At 39.7% G+C, this 25,272-nt stretch overlaps 1 protein-coding gene across 1 annotated transcript in view; it reads left to right on the top strand.

Annotated features, from left to right (window-relative positions):
* Positions 1-25,272, top strand: part of ENPEP (glutamyl aminopeptidase) — a 72,758-nt gene that overhangs the window by 5,654 nt on the left and 41,832 nt on the right. Inside the window, exons 2-3 of the mRNA XM_037509549.2 lie at positions 8,214-8,355; positions 10,291-10,422. Of these exons, the coding sequence (XP_037365446.1) occupies positions 8,214-8,355; positions 10,291-10,422 (274 nt within the window). The remainder of the gene's footprint in view (positions 1-8,213; positions 8,356-10,290; positions 10,423-25,272) is intronic.

Genomic DNA, 25,272 nt, shown 5'->3' with positions numbered 1-25,272 from the left:
TGCTAAGACTTTAAGTCTGCCTTTTGGGTTGTGAAAATGAGAGAAGTTTCACTTGAGTAAAGTCATCAAAGTATTTTATAGAAATTCTATGCATAATAGGAAGGGAAGACAGAGTAGTGAAGGGAGTGGGGGCAAGGAAATAAGGTTCCATTATCCAGTTTCTATTACCTAGTTTATAAGCTTAAAAAGCATTATATACTAGAAATAGATTATCTACTCTGATTCTTTGGATTTAACCCTACCGGCTAATTTAATCATAAAATATACACTTGAGAGCTGACATTTGGAAACTCGGTGTCTTAATTGTGGGTGAGGAGATAGTAGATGACAGCAGGACTGCGCATTGGTTTTTTTCAAGCCTGTAATTCACTTTTGGCAAATCAGGTCTCTGGGGCCCTCATCCATCTATCGCAAGACGCGTCTCTGCAACTGGTTCATGCTTTCACGGCATAGAGTCAGCTTGGTCGTGTTTGGTGCTCTTACCGCTGGAAACACCATCACAGCAACATGTGTCGAGCATGCAGACAAAGTTGTGTTTTCTGCCTGCGAGTAAAATTCAGCTCCAGGATCCATAGTTAGCAGTTACAGATTTAATGTGGGAATCACAATGCCCAGTAACCCTGCCTGTGCTCAGCAGGAATCAGAATGACTGGGTTTCTACATATACGGGGAGGACTTGACCTTCAGAGAGAGGAGACAACTGTCCAGACTCATTTGCCTCAGAAATCAGAGGCAGGAAGAGAGCTGCAGAAAATGGAGGCTGGATTTTCTAGCCTATTACCCTTGGCATCTTGCTAAGGTCAGTGTTGTAGGGAGGATAGGAGGAGAAACTTTCAAAGAAACTTTCAGAGAAAGTTTCAGAGACTCCAAGTCACTTTTCCTACTGTCTGGTCTGTTCCTTGGGGATCTGAAGAAAACTAATTAAGAAGACTGGAACCTTTGAAGTGTTTCCTAGCCCCCATCACCAACCTGCCGTGCCCTCTGTCAACATGTTCTGTGAGATTTCTGGTTGTTTTCTTCTGGGTCCCCTTCCTCTCCAAAGAATGTCATTTCTTCTCTCTAAGGTTTAGCATTTTCTTCCCAGCATTTGAATTTCTCTTACACAGCATTTCCCAAAGTATGTTCCCTGGGGTTCTGGTTGTTGGGATATTAATAGATATTGCCAGAATGAAAAAGCAGGGGAGGTATTCTGTGGCCAATCATTTTGAGCAATAATGCTAAATACGCAATGATGTTTTTTGTTTTAGTGGTGGGACTTTTCAGAGACTTTTATGTGGTCATGTCCATTAGGAATCTCAAGGACACTGACAGATTATGATGGTTTTCAACATGTGACTGTGGAATGTTCTGTGGTCCCCAATGGTAGGGCTGTGTGTCTCTTGTTCACTGCCTAGCACAGGGCAAACAATCAGATATGGAATGAATGTATAGAATATATAGAAACACTTTCCTGTAGGTTCTCACACTACGAGAATATCCCAGCCCTTGCTGGGATCACCTGCATTGTTAACCCATGGCCAGGAAGGAGACTAACTCCCACCAATGACAGCTCTACCTGCCCACTCAATCAGGATGGACGTTTCCTTGGCTCTCTTGCTCCCGGTTGCTGAAGAGAAGATGAATTGGTTAAATCTTTTTCTTTTTAATTTAGGATAGAGTTTTCATGCTGTAAGGTCTGAGAATCTTTGGAATGGACAGGAATTACAACAAAAATTTTTCAAAGAAGGACAGATACCTCCTAGTTTGGGTTTTCTGGGTGCCCACAACATGGCGCTGATTGAGGCTGAATTTTTATATTGTGGTGGGATTTCACTAGGCAACAGAAAATGTAAAGGCAGGAGAAGGAAAGGCATTAAGAAAATCAGAGTGGGGAGAAAAGAACCATTTTTAGGAGAGGTTCTCATGAAGAGGCTGACTTAGAGAAAACTTTGGGAAACACATAAGAGAGAGAAAAAAAGGTAGCTCATGGCCACGTTTGTGAAGGAAAGATTCATATGGTGGATAGGGATTGGTGACAAAAAGAGCTAAATCCACACATGTGTAGATGGGAGATACTGCAGAATTAGTGATCCCAGAATTAGAAGGTGAGGATCAGCTAGGGCAGTGATTTCAGGACAGATGGACAATGGCACAATGGAGACAAGAGTTTGGAGCTGAGGTAGAGGAAGTCAGGGTTTGCAGATCGGTTGACTATCGGAAAGCATTGAGTTCAAGTTATGGGTGTAGAACACCCCAGGTGTCTGATCTGAGAGCCTTTACATTGACATTAGATATAAAAGAAAAGAAACTTGTTTAGAGGGGGAGGTCATGAGTTCAGTGTTAGGAATCTGGGAGTAATATCTTACGGATTCATTTGGAGAAAGATGTCTGAAGCAGCAGGTGAAGGCTCATGATAGAGATTCAGGAGTTAAGTGACAGAAAAGTAACCCGCGGGATGATATCCGTTAAGGGTGTGTGTATATCACAATGTCCCATTCATGCATGTGTACACTCATGTGTAGCCTTGATCTTGAAATTCCAGGTGTGTGTCAGTTTTATTGTGTTCTTAGATCCTGAGCTGAGCCACCTGTGTACTCATTGCCAGTAAAGAATAGAGTCAGTGGGGAGGGGTTGGGGTCTGTTTACTTATAACTTTGTAATTACCTTTATTTGGGATGCAAGAAAATTACCAGAAATTTTACTTGACCTTGGATGTCTTCTACATAGAAAGAAAGCAATTGGGAAAGAAAAGTTAAATAAATGATTAACTGGTTCATTTAAACTGCCATGGGGCCTCCCCTGGTGGTGCAATAGCTGAGCGCCGGGCAGCGAAGCGGCCCGCAGCCTCTGCAGCGCCGGTTCAATCCCTGGCCTCTGGCGAGGGTTCCACATGGTGCACAGACCTCTCCTGTGGCCCGCTGCTCCCCTCAGCAGTGTATTTTGTCAGTCTGCCTGCTCTGCTCCCCACTCTGTCTCTGGTGAATCCTCTCACCCTCCTGCGCTTCTGACTGTACCCAGTGCTTGTGTAAATAAATAAATAAATCTTCAAACTACCATGAAAGTAAGCTGGGATCTGAATGATCTGGGGCTTGTCTTGCATTGCTTAACCCCCCAAATAGTTCAGGAACCCCTTACTTAACTGCACTGACTTGACAACTGAGACTGCCTCCTGTTCTCAGCAGCCCTTTGTTTAAGGATTTCACCCAGACCTGTTTATTTTACTGGCTTACATTATTAAATCGCTGAACATGGCTGCGTGTCTTCACTGGAAGCAGCATGCCGGATGATTTATGAGATAATCAACTCATTTTGTTTTGTTTTTTTAAGTTGATTCAGAATGAGCTGGGCTGTGACTTATAAAATGCCCTCCTGTCCAGCTTCCCCTAAAGTCATCTTGACCTGATATGCTCTGAGACATCAGAGGGATTCTTTCTTTTGTAAATTAATAAGCCACAGAGAATTATACATTTAATGTGCCTATCTAGTGACTTATTAACGTGGAGACAAGAGGCCCTTATGGAGAAGTGGTCACCTCAGCACTTTTGCCTGCATTTTAATTACTCAGGTCATCCTCAAGAGCCTCTCTTGAATAGATTGTGCTATTAGCCAGGCTTTCCCCATTATTTGCAACACTATTCATCTGATTTTAAAAAAGAGGAAGCTTTAACCACTGAAGGAAATCTCCCCACGGAAGTTGTGATTTAAAACTCTATTGTACTGCTAACTCATATACCTTTCTCTCAAACCTGGGCTTGTTTAGAAAACCTTAGTGACTTCAGATGGAATTTAGCATATGTAAGGAGTAACTTTTGATTTATTGAGGAGTCCATGAGAAACATAACAAATTACTATTTTTAAAAAGTCCTTCGATTGCCTCAATTTACACACCAAGTCATTTTGTCTTAGTACCTAATGAATGCATTTTGAAGTCTGCAGTGTGTGGAAGGTGCTATCTCAGAAAGCACAGCGAATTCTTCCAGAGTTTAAAAAAAAAAAATAGAAAGAGGCATATCCCAATCCCATTGGGAGCTTTTCAAGAAAATTTTAAATACATTACTACTGTCCCCTGTCTATTCATACTCCCGCAGAACTTGTGCGGCCAGAAGTGCTCGGATGATGACTCAGGAAGTCCTGTGTCTTGTGCAAGATCACACTCAGGGACTGAAGTGAGATTAGGATCTGGAAATGTTTACTCTTAGAAAAGGGTTTTCCCCCCAAATCATGTTGCACTTAAAGAAACAAAACTGTACCCATTTTGCAGCTCTTCTGGCTGGTGAAAGTCACTTTATTGCACGAGGGGGGTTCAGTTTACTGGAATCAAGTTGAACTTGCTTTGATGAACTTGCTGGGAGGACCATTGGAGTGGCCCTAACACACCCAGTAGGCTTGTCCAGCTCAGTGGTTCTGTCCCATTTCCAAGTGCAAACTCAGAGCCACTCTTCTGGGTGCTTAGAAGCAGAAACTCTAGCAGAGAATAGAGACTGAAACAGTATTTGAAAGCCTACCCAGTGGCTACCTCTCTACCCCTCCGCCTCCCGCCTCCTCATACACTCTTTCTCATGTTCCCAAATTAGTAAACAGGCTTATTTCTGAGGTGTGACTAAGCTGAAACATTCTTGCAGGGAGTGATTTTTCCATTTCCTCTGCCTCTGGAAGAAATCAGAAGCCGGAAGAATTCAGAAGAAATAGGCCTCTGACTAAGCATGGAGTCGGAGCTTGTTATAAAGCCTTATTAGCCTGGGAAAGTGTACACGTTCCTTTAAATTTATACTTGGATATATTTGCAATTCAAATGTTATCACTAAAACTAATCAGTAATCACTGACAAAGTTTTGGCTGAAGCTTTGGGGGGTAATTTTTTACTTTGAAATAATTTCAAATTTATAGAAAAGTTACAAGGAATAGTACAAACAGCACAGGAACTTCTAGAAACACTTTGCCCATGTTCACTAATTGTTCACATTTTGTCCTCTTTTCCTGTCTCCCTCTGCCTAACCCTCCATGTCTCTTAGCTCTGTCTCCTGTGTTTCTATTTTTAAAATACATTGAAATGTTTTCCTCTTTACCTCCTTTCATGAAGTGCTTATCTAATATACAGGCACTTTCTCTCACATAACCACAATATTAGAGCAAGTTAACACTGATCTATTATAATGATCTAATAGTACAAGTCAGTGATTCTGAGATTGTCCCTCAATTTTCTTTTGGCTGACTTTCCTCATGATTTAAAAATGCCAGGTAGAGGGCCTCCCCTGTGGTGCAGCGGTTGAGCGCTGGGTTGCGAAGCTGCCTGCAGCCTCTGCAGCGCCAGTTCGATCCCGGCTGCCGGGCAAGGGCATGGTGCGGCAGACTTCTCCTGCCACCCACTGCTCCCCTCAGCAGTGTATTTTGTCAGTCTGCCTGTTCTGCTCCCCGCTCTGGCTCTGGTGAATTCTCTCACCCTCCCACACTTCTGACTATACCCAGTGCTTGTATAAATAAATAAATAAATCTTAAAAAAAAAAAGCCAGGTAGAGTCTTTATGAGGCATTTCCTAGATGAGGTTCTATGTTCTTCTTAGGGAATCGCCTTGGGAGACACCTCTTGTTGGTTTGTAATATTGTTGATGATACTCGTTTTGGTCATTTGCTTAAGGTGGAATCCTTTGGGGAAGTCATCATTTTCTCTTTGAAAGTAAACTTTAACACTGTGCAAAAATTCCTTCCCTTATCCAACTTTCAGCTGCTAGTTTTTGCATCCACTGATGATTTTCTTAAGTCCATCATGCCTCCTGAAATTATTTAGTAGACAATCTCCCATAAAGAAGAGCTTTCCCTCTTCCCTCACTTATTTATTCATATTTTTATCCGTCAGAACTCAGAGTCTTCCTTTATACAATGGATTATGGCCCCACTATTTATGTTGGCATCTCAGTTACCCCAGATTTGGCCAATGCTGGTCCCCTCAAGTGGGCTTCTATGTCCCTTCAACTTGATCCCTTGATTCCATGAGAACTTCTTTCTGGCATAGCAAGCTGTTCCAGAATCACCTTGGACTTTTCTTGACTCAGCACTGGTATCAGCCACTTCTCTAAGGAAGTAGTCCTTTTAGTGGAGAGTGGTATTTAGAAATCACCATCTGGGAACAATTAGTGCTCATTGTTGCAAGCTTGTCATTGCCTCTAGCCCAGCTCAGTAGACCTGAAAGGGAATGTTTCTCTGTGTACTTTGATCCATCTGAAAGGTTGTTGAATCTATACTGAGCCTGCCATGGGTGTGTTCTAGTCTCCCCCTGTACAGATTTGAAACTGTCTTCCTTAACAGTGAGGAACCTGCCTTCCATTATCCCCACTTTTTTTTTTTTTAAATCATTGGCTCAGGCCTAGAAGACAGAGAGTGTTGTTTCTGAATTGCTAAGCCATACCACTTCAAAAATACAAACCTACTTATTGATAATACTTATTGATAGTTATTTTTAGGTAAAATTAATGTACATGAAATGCACAAATCTAATGGGCACAGATCAGTGAATTTTGATAAAGGCACACATCTTTGTTATCGATATGTCTATCAAGACATAGTTGGGTTGTGTTTTTTTTTTTTCCCAATCTCAGAAAGTTCCATCTATCAGCCAATATTCTCCTAAAAGGCAGGCACACTTATGGCTTAATTTCTACTCAATTCATTTAATAGCCTTAACTTTCTTAGCTAAGTTTTAAACCAGTAACTTTTATATCTAGGAGGAATTTTATTATCTATTTTTTAAGGAAAATTTTAGAGGAGTTTAAAAAATATATTGTAATTTCCTGTGAGTGGATGTTCCCCTGTGTCTTATTACTTCTTAGAATTAACTTATTTAATACATCCTGGAACCACAGTACACATTAACTCTTACCATGGCCTCCAACTTTGCCAAACACCACTTTCCCTGAACCTCTGGGCTCCCTGACCACAGTGGACACTGTTCAGGTCCTCAATCACATCAAGATCTTTTCCGCTTTAAGGAACAGGAAGTTCCTCTTCCCTCTACTAGAACCTACTTCCCTTCATCCTCTCCTATCTAACTTTTATCAGTCAGACCTCACCAAACCATAACCCACGCCAAGAGACTGTCTCTGATGACTCTGTGTGAAGCTGCTCACACTTGCCCTGGGTTACTCTGCACCTTCCCCTGTTTTTCTTTCTATGTAGTTCTCATCACTCTCACTTATTGATTCATTTAACCTTTGCTATTCTCTTAGCACCTGGGAAAATGCCTGGTGTGTTTGTGTGCTGTGTATGTGCTGTGTGAGAGTGTGGTGTGTGGTGTTAGGAAGGAAGGTCAGTATGGGGTCCAGTAACTATCTTTTGTGTGGATGAATGATGGAATTTTTTTATCTTGGTATTCTTTAAGATGTGTGTCTTCCTTAGTCCCTAAGAATCTGAAAGACAAAGTGTTTTCCTTATACAAATTATTAGTGATAATATATCAACGTTTCTTCACTCTTCCAATCTTTTATCCTTTTTATTTTCTTACTCTTCTTATGATCAAATGGGCAATAATACTATCTTACTGTGATATGACTATACGTGATAAGTATATACCTATTGCTTCTGAATAATCAGAAAATTATCTCTACTTTCCAATGATGGACACATTAAACATTAACATTTAACTACTTAGAGCCATAAAGAGCACTGCTGTTTCTTGTCAGAAGTGGACTGCAAACCTGGCCAAAGGTTATTTCACCAGGAGATTACCCACAGGACTCTTCACAGGGAAACGAAACTGGAGGTTTGGTTTCGGGTGTAAGAGAAATAAGAAAGAAAGTGTATTAGGAGCTGGGAACGCTGGAGATACTCCTCTGCTCAGTGACAGGGCACAGCTGCTCCTGTCCAGAAAGACAACTGGAAACCAGCCCATTCGTTTGGCTTGGTGTTTATCTGCTTGTTGCACAAGAGCTTTGGGCCGAAGAGTATGATAGCTCATCATTGCCTTTATTTTGCTCATTTGCAGTTTGCATTTTTAATTATGGCACCAAAATATGTGAATATTGATATAAAATAGTTGACTCTGTCTCTAGACTTTCATTGAATTGTTAACCTAGACTTTCTGGAAAAAGACTTTGACCACTGTATGAGAGTTTTCTAGAGAGAAACTCATTTTGAGAAATGCAACCATTCTAATTGCATAGTTGATCGTTTCCCTCTAGCAATAGCTACCTCAGGAATGTCAGAAGAGGTAACATGTATTTCGTGTTTGTGTTTGTTTCTAAGGAGCATAGCAGCCACCGATCATGAACCAACAGACGCCAGGAAGACCTTCCCCTGCTTTGATGAGCCCAACAAAAAGGCAACATACACAATAACTATTGTCCACCCCAATGAGTATGAAGCACTTTCAAATATGCCAGTGGATGTGAGTATTTAAAAATGGTTTTTGTTTAGACAAGTAGTCTGTTACAATATCAGGTAAATTACCTGATTTGCTGTGAGAGAATCCACCCAATCCTAAAATGAAATGAGCTCCTCTAGCTTATTTAGAGGCTTGAATATATAGGTTGGCCATCTTTTTCCTTTGGGTCCACATGTCAGTGTCCAGTCAAAAAGCTTCCTTGGGATTTCTAAGGAAGAGAGAATGTAGCAGACACCTGTCAGCTGGACTCTGTTTACTCGAAGGCATTCCCCAGGCATGACAAATTAATGGCAAACCAACAAAATTACAAATTCAAACATATTTGAAAGCCTAGTCTCTACTCTTGGATTTCAATTCACTATAAACCTGGTTTTTAAGCTATTACTACCAAAAATCCTGTCTTACATGTGGGAGTGCAGATGACAACTCCAGGGAATGCCATGCCCATAGATTTTTAGGTGAACAAGACGTGCTCATTAAATATTTTTATTTTTTAAGAAAGAGGCTACAATCATGTCTGGCTGTACAACCATGAACATAACACTATTTCTTCTGTTATTGCTCTCACCCTCATGAGGGGTAATATAGTTAACTAAAGTATCATTATTATCAAAGTTGAGGTTTCTTATACGTTATGTATTGGTCATTACAAGGACCAAGTTCTTAGATATAATTGTCACCTAATAGCCAACGTGATATTGTCCATCCTTCTGATCTATCTGAAATATCATCATTGAAATTCATCTCTTTTAATCATAAATATTCCTCAAGAAAGCAAGAGCAAGATGAAACAAGGAAAAGCTTAAGAGAGCTCTCATCAGCCAGCCTTGTCTCAGTGTGGATGAGTTTATCAACTCATCCTTTTCACTGGTGGCAAGCCCCTGAGTAACTGAGTTTTGATTGGGAAAGCAAGAGGAAAGGATAGAGATGAAAGTATGACACAACAGCCAGAAAATTGGATCAGGGTGAGGACAAGACTGTCTCATGTGGAGGGGAGAAAGCCAGGTCAGGATGGGAAGAGACACACCAACTCTACCACTTGAGACACCCTGTAGGATCTTCTCATTTGCAGACTTCTTCTTCACCTACTAGGTCCACATTGTAGTCTTAGAAGAAGGAGAAGATCTGGCTCGTTATACTTGAACAGACACTCTTGGGTTGGTTCTGTAAAGGAACTAACCTTGCTGGGGCTCCAGCTCACACACACACATGCTTGCCTTGTCAACAGTGCATCTGTTCTAGGCCAATCTCTCCCACTTAACCCCTTACTAACGCTTCCCACTGAAGCTGTGTGACTTACCGGGTGGCTGCAGGGCATATGAAAGGGTTTAAAGGATGGGCATCAGGAGCTGAGCAAGTCCAACATAATACTAGCTGTGTGCTTGGGGGCCAAGGTGAGAACAAGCCAAGGGACAGTGATGCCTCAGGAGGTGAGATTTAATCATAAATCTCATGTGGAAACATTACCATGTTACAGCAGCCACCACATCAGTAGCCAGTAGGGATTTGGGGACCAGCATGGTACAGTCCATCTAGGATCGACTGAAAAGTTACTAGGTGCACATCTTTAGCCATGGGTGAATTTCAATGGTCATTGCCAGTGCAGAAGGCAAAGCTGACATGGAAAGAAAAGCAGACAGGGGTTGCATCAAACAATGCAATCCTTCTCTCGCTCCATGGTAACCAAGTCAGTGACTTAAGTGACCATATCTGGGTCTTTGACGTGGACAACCTGAGATAGAAAAGACACCCGTGTCCTGCTCTGCCTGCTTCAGCTCTTGCTCCCTGAACATAGTCAAGTGGGCAAATGTCTACTTAGCTCTCTAGGTGTGCACAGTCCTGAGTGCTAGCCTGCCTTTCCTCCTGGAGCCTCCATTTGTTTGTCTTGTACCCAATCCAGCTTTTGAAAAGTAAAAGATTGTCTTTTGTGTTTAACAGAAACGAGAGCCAGTGAATGGCAAATGGACTCGAACAACTTTCCTAAAGTCTGTCCCCATGAGCACTTACCTGGTATGCTTTGCTGTACACCAGTTTGTTCCTGTGAAGAGAACATCAAAAAGTGGAAAACCGGTGAGTCCTATTATATTTTTAAAGATTGATCACCTATGACTTTGTGATTCATTTTTGACCTTTTTTAAAGTTTTTGTTTTTTCACTCAATAGACTAGAAAAGCCCACTAGTCACCAGGATCTGTGAACTTGCTGATAAACTGAACAATATAGAAAAATATAACAGGAAAGGACACAGGTGTAAAATAAACAAACACGGTAGACATAGGTAGGAATTCCTAGCCTTGAGTTATTTTAAGGGGAAAGTTGACTACCAATCAAAAGAGGGCTGGTTATATATATCAGGGCAAATATACTAAAATACTTGACTCTGCCTAAACAGTTAAGTGACTCTCTATATTTTGATGCTCCACTCGGTGCTTATATATTAATGAGTGCTATGTCTTCTTGATGGACTGATACATTAATCATATACTTTCCATCTCTTTCTCTTCTTACCTTTTTTTTTTGGAAGTCTGTTTTATCTGATACAAATATGACTTATTTGCAAGGTAGCGATAATGCTGGGTGAGTCATTAGAACTCGTACCAGTTAGCTGAGCTCTAGTGATGGATTTTATATAAAGGATTTAGAATGACATAATGCAAAATAGGGTTTGGCAAAGGGCCCAAAAATGTCCTTTAAATGGTAAATATTTCTTAAATGGTTTTTCTATGAAAACTAAGTATATAATATTCTATCTTAAATCAGTGATGTTTCAATCATTTGGGAGGGAAATAAAGATAAGGTTGTCATGCTTTATATCTTTCTGATCATCTGTTTGATAAAAGAGAAGCAGAAACTCAAACTATCTTTGAACACGTCACGGAGACTCTGGGTCAAGAGAATTCAGTGAGCGTAAAGAGAACAAAGTAGGTTCTCCTCCCTCTTCCCAATATACAGAAGACAGGCAACCAGAAATGACCCTCCTGCAAAAAAACAAAACAAAACAAAACAAAAAAGCCCTGTGGGGCTGTTTCCTTCCAAAGCCAAACAGAACCTGTCAGGGGAACTTTGAGATGTCCATTGTCACTGTCAATTCATGGTAAGTTCTGCCTCCTTGGCATTTGGGCTGCCTGCCTGGCCCCCTACCCACTCATTCTAAATTGAAGTCTAGCAGTTGACACCTGAGCCCCAAGTGCTCCCAGGGCAATTTCTTACTCCAGAGAGAATTACAGCTAAACCAACCTACTTCAGTCTACTTACATGTAGCATCAGAGAAAACCCACACTAGCCTCCCAGTCCTGCATTCTTACAACTCAACAGACAACTTAAGGCAAACAAGTACATTAGGAAAAAAAGTAACAAGAAAATATCCAAGACAAATAAGCAGAAAAACACAGCAGGGGCAAGTAGTGACAAATGGGGAAACAAGATAATTCCTAAAAAAAATCTATAAAAATTAAGCATTCATGCAATACAACCTTTAATTACTATACTCAGAGACATAAGAAGCTGTGATCACCATGAAATAAAAGTCAGAGAAATAGTAGAAAACAGAATTTAAAAACACGGTTCCCAAAACATGACCTGGCTCTGACCCTCACAAACCTGTTTCTGACTAATTCCTTCCCAAGCCATGGCCCAGGAGGTCTGCAGTGTCGGTTCCTGTCCACAACTTTTATTTATTTGTTTATTTATTTATTTGCCAACTCCATGGAGATACTTGTATTGTTTAATGCCTGTTCTCCATTTTTACCTGAATCTGTCATTTCTGCATGTTAGGAACAGCAGAGGCATCAACATCAGTTCACTGCACTATCTTGACCCAAAGTCCAAGACCACTTTTTCAGTTAAAGGGAGAGGAATCAAAATGGGAGGGACAAGCACAAGAGAATATGGTGACCGTTCACGGTTGACTTGGTGGTGGGAATTTTATGGGAACCACACCTGAGAGGAGAAATCAAACATTATATAAAAATGAACAATGATGTAAAAGATATATTTATATATTTAAATAAATATATTTAATTTTTAAAAAAGAAATGGAACTAGGGAATTGGCAGGTAATACACCATTTTTAGTAGAAATTTTGTGAATCAAAGACCATTATTATCCTCTCTGCTCCTGACAGTATTATTCTGGTACATTAATCACCTGCTTTTCATAATGAGATTATACTGTGCAGTCCAAGAAACTGTAATACCCTGATTAAATTCTGTTGGGTATGTTCACCCTTCTGGCAAGAGTATCTTTATATCAACAAACACAGAATCAAAGCTTCTGTTCTTTTAACTGGAGGAGAGCATAGGAGGTATTAGTGGTTGAATCATTCATTATGCTTAAATATCCTGTTGCTTCATGAGAGAAAATTAGGTTGGAGGACCCAATCCTAAAATATGATTAAGAAAAAAGATAGCTCAGAAGATGTTTAACTCTGTCTATTTCATGTTTTAAATATTAGTTGCATTGTTTGAGTCTGTCCTGGAAAAAAAAAGATAGTAAATTCAGGAGTTACTTAGTGTAATTCAGGAAGAAATAAGGCCTGCCATGAGCAGAAGGGATTTTTACAATTCTGTTGGCCACAAATCTCTTTCTGAGGCCTTTTTCAAGGTTTCATTGATTGGTTAAGGGTTTTACAATAAATGAAATCATTAATTCAACCCCAGAAAAACAGAAACATCCCTGCACTGTGCAAAATATAGAGACGTATATGATCTTCCAGTTCTGTGAATTAACTCTTGAGTTATCAATAAAATGTGCTTCTATTTCCAATTCAGAAGTCTCATCATGGACACAATAACCCTGATAAATTTGTAACCTGATATTTCAGCTCAAAATTTCCCATTGGTTATTGTTGTCCACTTCCAAATCCAGAAAAAATGGGATTATGAATATGTTCTTAAAGTTTTTTAAATTGTAGGTGTATCTGGGTTCTTGGGCGGTGGGTGTGGTGTGGGTAACAGCACCCGAGGGGGAGGTCCTATACCTCTAAAACACAGTGTTGTAAGTCATTTTTACCTCAATAAAAATAAACAAATAAGTAAATAAATGACTTGTAGGTTTGGTACATAAACATTATGTACCAAAAATTGGGAAGAGACCCAGACAAACAGAAACTCCGGAATTTCATTGCAACTAAACCCCCACTCCAAAAAATACTACAAGGAGTCCTAAAGCCAGAACCTCAGAGGGACGAATAACAATGAAAGAAGGCCAAAAAAAAAAAAGAATAAATAAATAAAATCAAAGGAAAGACAAACACAATGGCAAATACAGATGTTAACATATCAATATTAACTCTAAATGTAAATGGACTAAACTCTTCAATAAAAAGACACAGAGTGGCAGCCTGGATTAAGAAACAAAACCCAACCTTTTGCTGTCTCCAGGAAACACATTTAGCTACAAAAGATAAAAATAGGCTCAAAGTTAAAGGATGGAAAACAATCCTACAAGCAAATGGACCAAAAAAGAAAGCAGGAACAGCTATACTTATATCAGATAAAACAGATTTCAAACTCAAAAAGATAAAAAGAGACCCCAATGGTCACTACATTATGATCGAGGGGACATTACTTCAAGAAGAATAACACTCATTAACATATACTCACCAAACGAAGGAGCACCAAAATATATCAGACAACTGTTGTCCTCTCTGAAAACAGACATCAGAGAAAACACATACGTAGTGGGAGACTTCAACACACCACTATCAACAATGGATAGATCAACAAGACAAAAAATAAGTAAAGAAACCAAAGCTCTAAATAAGGACCTAGAGCAATTAGGCTTAACAGACATCTATAGAACACTAAACCCCAAAAAAACGGAGTACACATTTTTCTCAAGCGCACACGGATCATTCTCCAGGATCGATCACATACTGGGGCACAAGACAAACATCAACAGATACACCAAGATTGAAATCATATCAACCATCTTTTCTGACCATGAAGGCATCAAACTAGAAATAAACCATAAAAAGAAGGCAAGGAACTTTCCTACCTCATGGAGATTAAAAACCACACTACTGGAAGACCATTGGACTAATGAGGAGATCAAAGAAGAAATTAAAAAATTTTTTGAATTGAACGACAAGGAGGACACTAATATCCTAAATGTATGGGATGCAGCAAAAGCAGTAATAAGAGGAAAATATATAGCAATAGAAGCTCACATCAAGAAACAAGAAAGAACGCAAAGAAACAACCTCATCTCGAAGCTCAAAGATCTAGAAAAAGAACAACAAAAAAACCCCAAAACCAGTAGAAGAAAAGAAATAATAAAAACCAAAGCAGAAATAAATGAAATTGAAACTAAAAAAACAATCCAAAAGATCAATGAAACCAAGAGCTGGTTTTTTGAAAAAATCAATAAAATAGACAAACCCCTAGCCAGGCTCACAAAGGAAAAAAGGGAGAAAGCACAAATAAACAGGATCATCAATGAAAGAGGAGAAATCACAACGGACACAGCAGAAATCAAAAGAATAATCAGTAACTACTATGAACAGTTATATGGAAACAAGTTTAACAATCTAGAGGAGATGGACAAATTCCTACAACTCTACAATCACCCAAAGCTAGATAAAGAAGAAATAGAACACCTAAACAGACCAATTACAATTAGCGAAATTGAAATGGTAATAAAAAACCTCCCCAAAAACAAAAGCCCAGGACCTGATGGATTTACAAATGAATTCTACCAAACATTCAGAGATGAATTAGTGCCTATCCTTCACAAACTCTTCCAAAAAATTGAGAAGGAAGGGACAATACCAAACACGTTTTATGAAGCCAACATTACACTAATACCAAAACCGAACAAGGACAACACAAAAAAGGAAAACTATAGGCCAATCTCCCTAATGAACACTGATGCAAAAATCCTCAATAAAATTTTAGCTATCAGAATCCAACAATGTATCCATAAGATAATTCACCACGACCAAGTTGGATTCATTCCAGGGGCACAAGGATGGTTTAATATCCGAAAATCAATCAACGTTATCCAACACATCAACAAAAAGAAATATAAAACCATATGATAATATCAATAGATGCTGAGAAAGCTTTCGACAAAGTGCAACACCCATTCATGATAAAAGCCCTTGAAATTCTGGGGATACAAGGAACATACCTCAACATCATAAAGGCCATCTATGACAAGCCAACAGCCAGTATCATTCTCAATGGTGAAAAGCTGAAAGCAATTCCATTAAGATCTGGAACAAGACAAGGATGTCCACTCTCACCATTGCTTTTCAATATAATACTGGAAGTCCTAGCCAGGGCAATAAGACAAGAGAAAGACATCCAAGGAATCCAAATAGGAAAAGAAGAAGTCAAACTATCACTATTTGCAGACGATATGATATTATACATAGAGAACCCCAAAAACTCCACAGAAAAGCTAATTCAACTCATCAATCAGTTCAGTAAAGTGGCAGGATACAAAATCAACACGCAAAAGTCAGTAGCCTTCCTATACACAAACAATAAATCTGAAGAAGAAGAAATCAAAAAGACCATCCCTTTTGTTATTGAAACAAAACAAATCAAATATTTGGGAATAAATCTAACAAAAGAGGTAAAGGACCTATACAAAGAAAACTATAAAACACTGTTAAAAGAAATAGAAGAAGACACAAAGAAATGGAGAGACATCCCCTGCTCATGGATTGGAAGAATAAACATTATTAAAATGGCCATCCTACCAAAAGCAATATACAGATTCAATGCTATTCCAATCAAAATTTCAATGTCATTCTTCAAAGAAATAGAACAATTATTGATGAAATTCATATGGAATCACCAAAAACCCCGAATAGCCAAAGCTCTCCTGAAAAAAAAAGAAGGGAATGGAGGCATCAGACTCCCAGACTTCAAACTATACTACAAAGCCATAATCATCAAAACTGCATGGTATTGGAACAAGAACAGACATACAGACCAATGGAATCGAATAGAAAATCCAGAAATAAACCCACAGATTTATGGTCAACTAATCTTTGACAAAGGAGCAAAGAATATGCATTGGAGCAAAGAAAGTTTGTTCAATAAATGGTGCTGGGAAAACTGGGTCGCTACATGCAAAAGAATGAAGCTTGACCACCACCTCACACCATACACAAAAATCAACTCAAAATGGATTAAAGAACTAGAGATAAGACCTGAACCATAAAATATATAGAAGGAAATATAGGCGAAACACTACGTGATTTGCACATCAAAGACATCTTTACAGACACATCACCCAAAGCAGTGATAGTGAAGGCAAAGATAAACAGCTGGGACTACATCAAATTAAAGAGCTTTTGCACAGCAAAAGAGACAATAACAAAAACAAAGAGAAACCCCACCAACTGGGAGAAACATTTTTGCACCCAACACTAATGATAAAGGACTGATCACAAAAATCTGCAAAGAGCTGATGAGACTCAACAACAAAAAGAAAATAATCCAGTCAAAAAATGGGCAGAAGAGCTTAAAAGAAACTTCTCTGAAGAGGAAATGCAAATGGCCAACAGGCATATGAAAAAATGTTCAACATCACTTGTCATCAGGGAAATGCAAATCAAAACTACCATGAGATACCATCTTACACCAGTGAGAATGGCACATATTAAAAAAACTAGCAACAACAAATGTTGGCGAGGGTGTGGAGAAAAAGGAACTCTTCTGCACTGTTGGTGGGAGTGCAAACTGGTCCAACCACTGTGGAAAGCTGTATGGAGATTTCTGGACCTACTAAACATAGAGCTTCCATATGATCCAGCAATTCCACTCCTAGGTATTTACCCAAAGGACACAGAAACATCAATTCCAAAGAGCACCTGCACCCCTATGTTTATAGCAGCACTGTTTACAATAGCTAAGCTTTGGAAACAACCCAAATGCCCAAAAATAGATGACTGGATCAAGAAGATGTGGTACATATATACCATGGAATATTACTCAGCATTCAAAAAAGATAAACACATGCAATTTGCAGCAACATGGATGGCGCTGGAAGGGATCATGCTCAGCGAAATAAGCCAAAAAGAAAAAGAAAAATACCGGATGGTCTCACTCATAGCAGGAATCTAGAGAAAACTTAAATAAGGGACCAGGAAAATGAATAACTACAAGAAAGTGAAAATCAAAATCAACAAAAAACTATGAACCAGAGACACTTTTAGGGGGGGGGGGTGGGAGGGGAGGGATTGGGGTCAGAATGGGGAGGCTGCAATTGTATGGGGAATATAACAATAAAATTTATTAAAAAAAAAAAAAAAAAAAGAAATAGTTAAGCATACTAAAGAAAGTACTAATAAAGTGCTAAAATAAAAAAAAAAAAAAAAAAAAAAACAAGGAAAATGAGCAGCAAGAAAGTTCAGTCACAGGATGAAGGCAATTGTTTTGCATTTCACACATACTTTTTGTCAAAAAATCTTGGGTTAATAAGCCCAACTCTCGGGGCCTCCCCAGTGGCGCAGTGGTTGAACGCTGGGCTGCGAAACTGCCCACAGCCTCTGCAGCGCCGGTTCGATCCCCGGCCGCCGGGCGAGGGTCTCACATGGCACGCAGACCTCTCCTGCCGCCTGCTGCTCCCTTCAGCAGTGTTCTTCGTTAATCTGCCTGTTCTGTTCCCCGCTCTGGCTCTGGTGAATTCTCTCACCCTCCTGCACTTCTGACTGTACCCAGTGCTTGTATAAACAAATAAATAAATCTTTAAAAAAAAAAAAAAAAAAAAAATTGGGAAGAGAAAAGTCAAGTAGGAAAAAGGGAAAATTCCCCCTACTATTATATATAAAATCATTTGACTATTAGTAATATTAGTTATTTGTAATGCCATCCAAGATACATTTGACCCATGTCCTCAGACACTCTACCAGAGTGTGTAGCTTTACACTAGTCTTCCAGAAACCAAATTCAGGTCAAGCAAAATGGCAAGAGTGATCCCCTGTCTGAGAAACAGTTCTAATTAGGTCTTGAATTTCTCCTGCTGCAGACTTTCTTAGGTCTTGGCTGTCAGGATCAAAGGAGGGAGCTAGGGAGAACTGCTTGATAAGAGAATGCTGGTGGAAAGTACTGTCCATTTAATTAATTTTATATTATAACCATATTAATTCTAATAACTCAGAGGTTATATTGCACCTTCTTCCAAAAAGTCTTAAGGACAATTCTCAAACAATTGCACCTAGAATTTCAGTTGTTAAGTGTTCCTCCTAATTGCCTTACTGGTTCCCATTAGCCCACTACTCGTGTGGCCTGGAAAAACTGGTCAAGAGCAGGAAATATGTATGTCCTAGATTTTTCAATTAATTTCATTTTTAGAGCATTTTTCAGTTTTATGCCATGGATTTTAATTTATGCATTCCCTTATGTAGTAGTAGTCTTCTTAGAAAAATGTTTCCTTTTTTTATACTCAGACATATTTTTAAACTTCTTATTTTGAAATAATCTTAGACTTATAGAAGAGTTGCAAAAGTACAAGGAACTACATGTCGCATTCACTGAGCTTCCCCTGGTGTTAACTACTTCTATCATCATTTACCTCACATTCATCAAAGCTAAGAAATTAGTATTTGTACAAACCTATAGACTAGACTACAGCCTTTATTTGGGTTTCGCCAGTTATTCCATGATTGTGCTTTTTCTGTTTCAGAGCCCATAGGTGATACCACATTCTATTTCATCATGAAGTCTCTTTTATTTCTTGTAGTCCATGACATTTTCTCATTCTTTCCTTGACTTGAATGGTCTCAATAACTTTAAAGAGTACTGATCAGGTATTTTTAGAATATCTGTCAATTTGGATTTGCGTGATATGTTCTTATGACCTGGGGGAGACATAACACAAAGTGAAGTAAACTCATCACCTCTTATTGTACTCCTTGCTGTCAACATGACTTATTACTGTCACACTAACTTTGATCACTTGTAAGGTGATGTCTACTGGGTTTCTCTGCTGTGTATTATGAATTTTCTCTTCCATACTCTATCTAATGGAAGCAATCGCTGAGTACATCCAAGGGGAAGGGAAATAAGTTCCACTTCCTGGAGGGAGGACTAAAAATTAATTTATGGGTATACATTACATCCATCTCATTGATTAATACATATACAAGGAGAGATAAGATTATATAAGTATCCTATTCCTCCCTAATTGACTACTTGTTGTAGATTTTGCTTATTGCAACTCTTTCGTGCCCTAATGCATTGTCTACTTCCATGAGAGATATTTTTGCCAAAGACTTATTGTATTATTTTAAGAAGACTTTTTCCCCCCCTGTGGCTTTGTTGAACTTTCAGAATGAGCTTGATTTTTAGAGTATATTTTCAGTTTTTTTTAGCAAAATCATTTCTTTACTGGAAGGGTTATTCTAAATTAAAAACTCTTGACTCTTCCCCAAGGGAATGATTTTAACTTAAGAAAGCCATGGAAGATTACTAATGTTTCTTATTCTTTTCTTAAATTTACTTATGTGTAAGCATTGCACCAACAAAATAATATGAAATTCTGTCAGGTAAAATTGATTTTTTAGAAGTTTATTTTTTGTCATTTTAAAAAATTCTACTGCACCAAGCAAACAATTTAAATTTTGACTTAAATGGACAAGTCAACAAATAGTTTTTGTTGGGTGCCTACAACACATACTTAGAGAATTAAGAACACTATAGAATTCTTTTCTCTCTCTCATCCTCTGCATTGAGAGTGAAACAGAGGGTCCCTTTAATCAGCTTGTGTGATCAGTCTTTACTGTGTGGTTACTGTGTGCACAGTCAGTTGCTAAGCTGAAAAGGCTGTGAGATGATCTAAGCTCTTTGTACCTAATTGAAATGTGAAGCAGACCATCACCACTGTCCATGCCCCCCAAGTGTGTTGCGAGGTCTTTGCTGGTCATACCATCCCTCTGGGTGCCCCAGATGTCACCTTCCATAGTAGGGGTCCCAAAGGGCTCAGGGCCATTAAAGGGGTGTGTTTATTTGGAGCGGCTCAGATGAGGCTCTGCAAAACCTCAGGAGGTGCTGCTGCATGGTGAGCAGTGGGAAGACAGGTTGTTGATAGATAGAGCGGTCGTACATTTTACCATCTATAAGATACAGAGAAGATGTTATCAGCTATGCTGGGCCGAGACATATTAAAAGGCCGGCAACAGGTTTCCATATAAACCTGGATGCACTGCACCCTTTATCTGTCAGAGTTGCTCGAGGACCTGGCCCCGGCACAGCTGAGCTGAGCACCCCAGGGGCAGGGGAGTCCTGCAGGAAGAGGCACATCTTGGGTCCTGAGTGATGGTAGCTGTGTGCCAACGGCCTGTGGGAGCTGATTGCTTTCTGTTCACGTGCTCTTCCCAAGTTCAGCTTCTTCATCTTAGATACTCATACATCCTTCAGGGCCTTCCTGCTCTTCTTGGCCCGCGTGACTTCCAGCTAGTGTTTGGAGACGATCACCAGGACTCACCCCACTCCCTTTCCAGTCTGTTGTCACAGCACAGCCTCCATGGTTTGCTTTTCTCCTTGGCCTTCTGCATTTATTGCTAAAAGCCTTTCAAACCAGATGCTCACATATTAGCAGGTTTGGGTTTCAAGTGTATTTTGTGGGCAAATCCTACTTTGGAAGTCAGAAGCGTAGCTTGTGTGTCCCCAGCCTTCTCCCAGCATTTCCGGGGGCTGTGCGGACACCCCTTCACAGAAGGAAGCGCAGTCACAGAAACCCATGTCAGTTAATAATTCAAAACATTATCTCTAATGACACTAATGTTAAGATGGAACATGTAAATAGATTGCATGTAAGTCCTGCTTGTACATTGATTTGTGGGACTGAGATGGACAATGTTGTTATCTCTGTTTTTTATTCTGGGAAATATCAGTTTTCTGTTCTAGAAGCAGGATGGTGGTGTGCTATAATAAAAAACAAACTTTGTACTGAATTCTTATCAGGTTTCAGTTCTAGAAGCAAGGATGCAGGGTGCTATAATAAAAAACAAACTTTGTACTGAATTCTAGGTCATTTGCCTGAGATGTCATTTTTTTCTTGGATCTAGAGAGGAAGCTTATTTTCAAAACTCTTCAAAATCAAAAACTTCTAATGAGATCTACAGTCTTTGTTTTAAACCCCTGGGGCTAGTTGTATGTTGAAACTAAGACATTTTCAGATTCCTGAAAGGCAATGTGTATAAATGCTAGGTACTGTGGAGTAACTACAGTGGGATCTGGGGCAGCAACTTCTAATCAAACAGCAATGCGTCCGCATCAATACTTTTGTAGTGAGAAAAATATAGATTGTGTGTTACCTGGGAGAAGGGGGGCAGGCCCAGTGGTCTTTGGTAAGGACAGCAGGTGAGACACGAAAGAGCAGAGTGTGGACACAACAGTGGAGGAAATCAAGAGAAGCTGCCCCTTCTGGAGTGTGTGGTGGTTGGAGAACAGATGTGGCAGAAATTTTGCAGGACTTTTGGCACACTCATTAGTGCAGAGAGGTGAAAAATTCCAAGAATCTGAGTTTGCAGCAAGGCAGTCCTGTAGCAACGGTTTTCATTTCACAGGGGCGATTTTCTTCCCTCTGCTAGGTGCCCACTACTGGATCCTTAGTTTCACTTCACTTCTTGGAAAATGCCTGTCGTCACAGAGCACAGAGGGCAGTGAGAATGTGCCATCACTGCTGACGAGTGAAAAAAAAATGTAAAAACCTTAGAGGATGTTAGGGTGACAATTGAGTGAGTGGTGCTGCCTGTGAGAGGAAGATGGGATGGACATGTCTGTACTGTTGCAACTAGAGTCGGAATGTGAATCATTCGGGGGACATGAGACAGTGAACCAGCACTGGTGATTCGTGCAGGCGCTTTCTGAATGTATCCTTCAGATTATTGAATCATTCCATTTTTCTTCACTTCTAAGGAAAATAAAGGGAGAAAGTAGATGTTATTTCTCCTTTTTTCCAGTTTTTTGCCCCCAGTGGTGCCACTGTCTTTTTTTTTAAGTTAGTTTATTTATTTATTTCCTTACATTGTTGTTCATTTTTGTTAAATATTTTATTTCTCCCCTCAGGTGTAGTCCCTGTAGTTCTTCTACCACCACAGCACCCGTGATCCATCCACAGTCCCTCATGCTCTTCCCTCCCCTGTTCTCACCCCCTCCTTCCCCTTCCCCTGTCTGCCTCAAATCTATGGTTTGCCTGCACATTTTGTCTTTTTCCTAACCCTTTGTTTAGTTTCCCTGCATTTCACCCATAAGTGAAACCATCCAATATTTTTCTTTTTCCTTCTGACTTATTTTACTGAGCATAATTCCTTCCAGCTCCATCTGTGTTGCTGTGAATGATGTAAGGTTATCTTTTCTGATTGCTGAATAGTATTCCGTTGTGTCTACAGACCACTTCTTCTTGACCCAGTCATCTGTTTGGGGGCATTTATGTTGTTTCCATATCTTGGCTACTGTAACTAGTGCTACCATAAACATAGACGTGCAGGTTTCCTTTCAAATTAGTGTTTTCTGTCCTTTGGGTAGCTTCTTAAGAGTGGAATTGCTGGGTCATACAGTATCTCTGTTTTTAGTATTTTGAGGAAACTCCATACAGCTGTCCATAGTGGCTGGACCAGATTGCACTCCCACCAGCAGTGTAAGAGGGTCCTTTTTCTCCACATCCTCGCCAATATTTGTTGTTGCCAGTTTTTTTAGTATGGATCATTCTCACCACTGCGAGATGGTATCTCATTATGGTTTTGATTTGCATTTCCTCGATAACCAGTGATGCTGAACATTTTTTCATATACTTGTTGGTCATTGCATTTCTTCTTTGGAGAAGTGTCTTTTTTGCTCTTCTGCCTATTTTTTGATTGGCTTCTTTGGTTTGGATGAGTCATGTAAGCTTTTTGTAGATCTTTGATACCAGTCCCTTATCAGTTGTATGGTGTGCAAATATTTGTTCCCATTCAGTACAGTGTTGTGTTGGGCAACACCACACTGACAAAGAAACAGGAATCGTGGAGCAGGCTACATAATGCAGGATGCTGCTGAAGAGCAAGATCCTGGCCTTTTTATTGATACATCCTTGTAAGGGGGAGCAGCAAAAGGAGATTAAGGAGAAGGAGATTAAAGAAAGGGGAAGGGTGTAGAAGATTAGGGATTGTGAGTTTGCCCTCCAGGCACTTCTTATCTACTTGATGACCCCATATTGTCATTGAGATCACACCCTAATCCCCAGCCATGGTTTTAATCTTATCAACAAGGTGTTCCACTGATCAGCTTCTTGGGTCACTTATCATACATCTGTCCTCAGCCCCCTGGGCGTTCCCTGTCATACTTTGTGATGCATAGCCTTCCCAGTGTGATCCAGCTTCTGCTTTTGTTTGATTTGAAGGGCACCTTGAAGAATTGGGCTCCTGTACCTAACTGACTGGGCCATTTTGACCTTGCTTAGGATTTAGAACTATAAGTGACAAAATGGTGGTCAAACAGGCTGCTTAGGAGTAGCAGACCCACAGTACGGTGTCTCTTTCTTTTGATTATTATTTTCTTTTTTTCTTTCTTTCTTTTTTTTTTTTTTTGCTGTACAGAAGCTTTTTAATTTGATGTAGTTCCAGCTGTTTATCTTCCCCTTCATTTTCTTTCCTTCTGGAAATGAGTCCCCAAAGGTGTTTCTGAGGTATATGTCATGGAGTGTTTTCCTATGTTGTCTTCTATATATATTTATGTCTTCGATATATTTCATGTCTTACACTAGAGTCTTTTATCCATTTTGAGTTGATTTTTGTGTGTAGTGTGAGAGAGTAGTCTGGTTTCATTCTTCTGCATGTGGCAATCCAGTTTTTCCATCACCATTTATTGAAGAGACTTTTCTTATTCTACTGTTTATTCTTTCCCGGGTTTGTTCTTTGTCATAGATTAGGTTACCATACATGAGTGATTTTTTTCCAGTTTTATTTATTTATTTATTTTATTTATTTATTTATACAAGCATTGGTTACATTCAGAAGCTCGAGAGGGTGAGAGAATTCACCAGAGCCAGACCCGGGAACAGAACAGGCAAACTGACGAAATACACTGCTAAGGGGAGCAGCGGGCGAGGCAGGAGAGTTCTGCGCACCATGTGGGACCCTCACCAGCCGCCGGGGATCGAACTGGCGCTGCAGAGGCTGCGGGCAGCAGCCCCGCGCTCAACTGCTGTGCCACCAGGGGAGGCCCTCCAGTTTTATTTAAATAACAAATCACTGTTCTGATTAGATGAACTAATCGGGAAAAAAACACATCTTTTGTAGGTCTGAGGTTCAGCATGCATATGGCATTTCAGTCCTCATAAGCCTTTTTCAGAGACTTTTAAAGAGAGGAGTTTTAGGTTTACAATCAAACTGAGAGGAAGATACAGAACTTTGATGTACCCCTCGCCCACATATGCATTATTCCCCCATTATCAATATCACCCCCACATAGTACATTTTTTACCAAGAGTAAACCTGTTGGGTTGTAGGAAAAGTCATAACTTTTCCCACAACCCAATACATTGATGCAAATTAATGCCCAAAGCTCATTATTTACATTGGGGTTAGCTCTTGGTGCTGCATAGTCTGTGGATTTGGAAGAAGGTATCCCAATAATTATACATCATTATTATGTAATACAGAAATCATCTGTACTCTACCTCTTCACCTCTCTCTCTCATCTCAACCATCCATGTCTTCATTCTCTCCTTTTTTTTTTTTCCCTTTGCCAGTCACATAGTTGGATCAGACAGTATGTAGCATTTTCACATTGGCTTTTTTCACTAAGCCATATGTATTTAAGTTTCTTCCATGTCTTTTCATGACTTGGCAGCTCATCTCTTTTAAGTGCTAAGTAATATTCCATTGTCTGGATATACCACAGTTTCTTTTATCCATCTGCATGCTGAAGGACATCTTGGTTGCTTCCAAGTTTTATTGATTATGTGTAAAGCTGCTGTAAAC

This window comes from Talpa occidentalis, unplaced genomic scaffold (assembly GCF_014898055.3).
Source record: "Talpa occidentalis isolate TD23 unplaced genomic scaffold, MPIMG_talOcc4v2.1 talOcc4.13, whole genome shotgun sequence".
Taxonomy (NCBI): Eukaryota; Metazoa; Chordata; class Mammalia; order Eulipotyphla; family Talpidae; genus Talpa; species Talpa occidentalis.
Note: the sequence above shows the minus strand (reverse complement) of the source record. Positions and strands in the feature narration are given on the sequence as shown.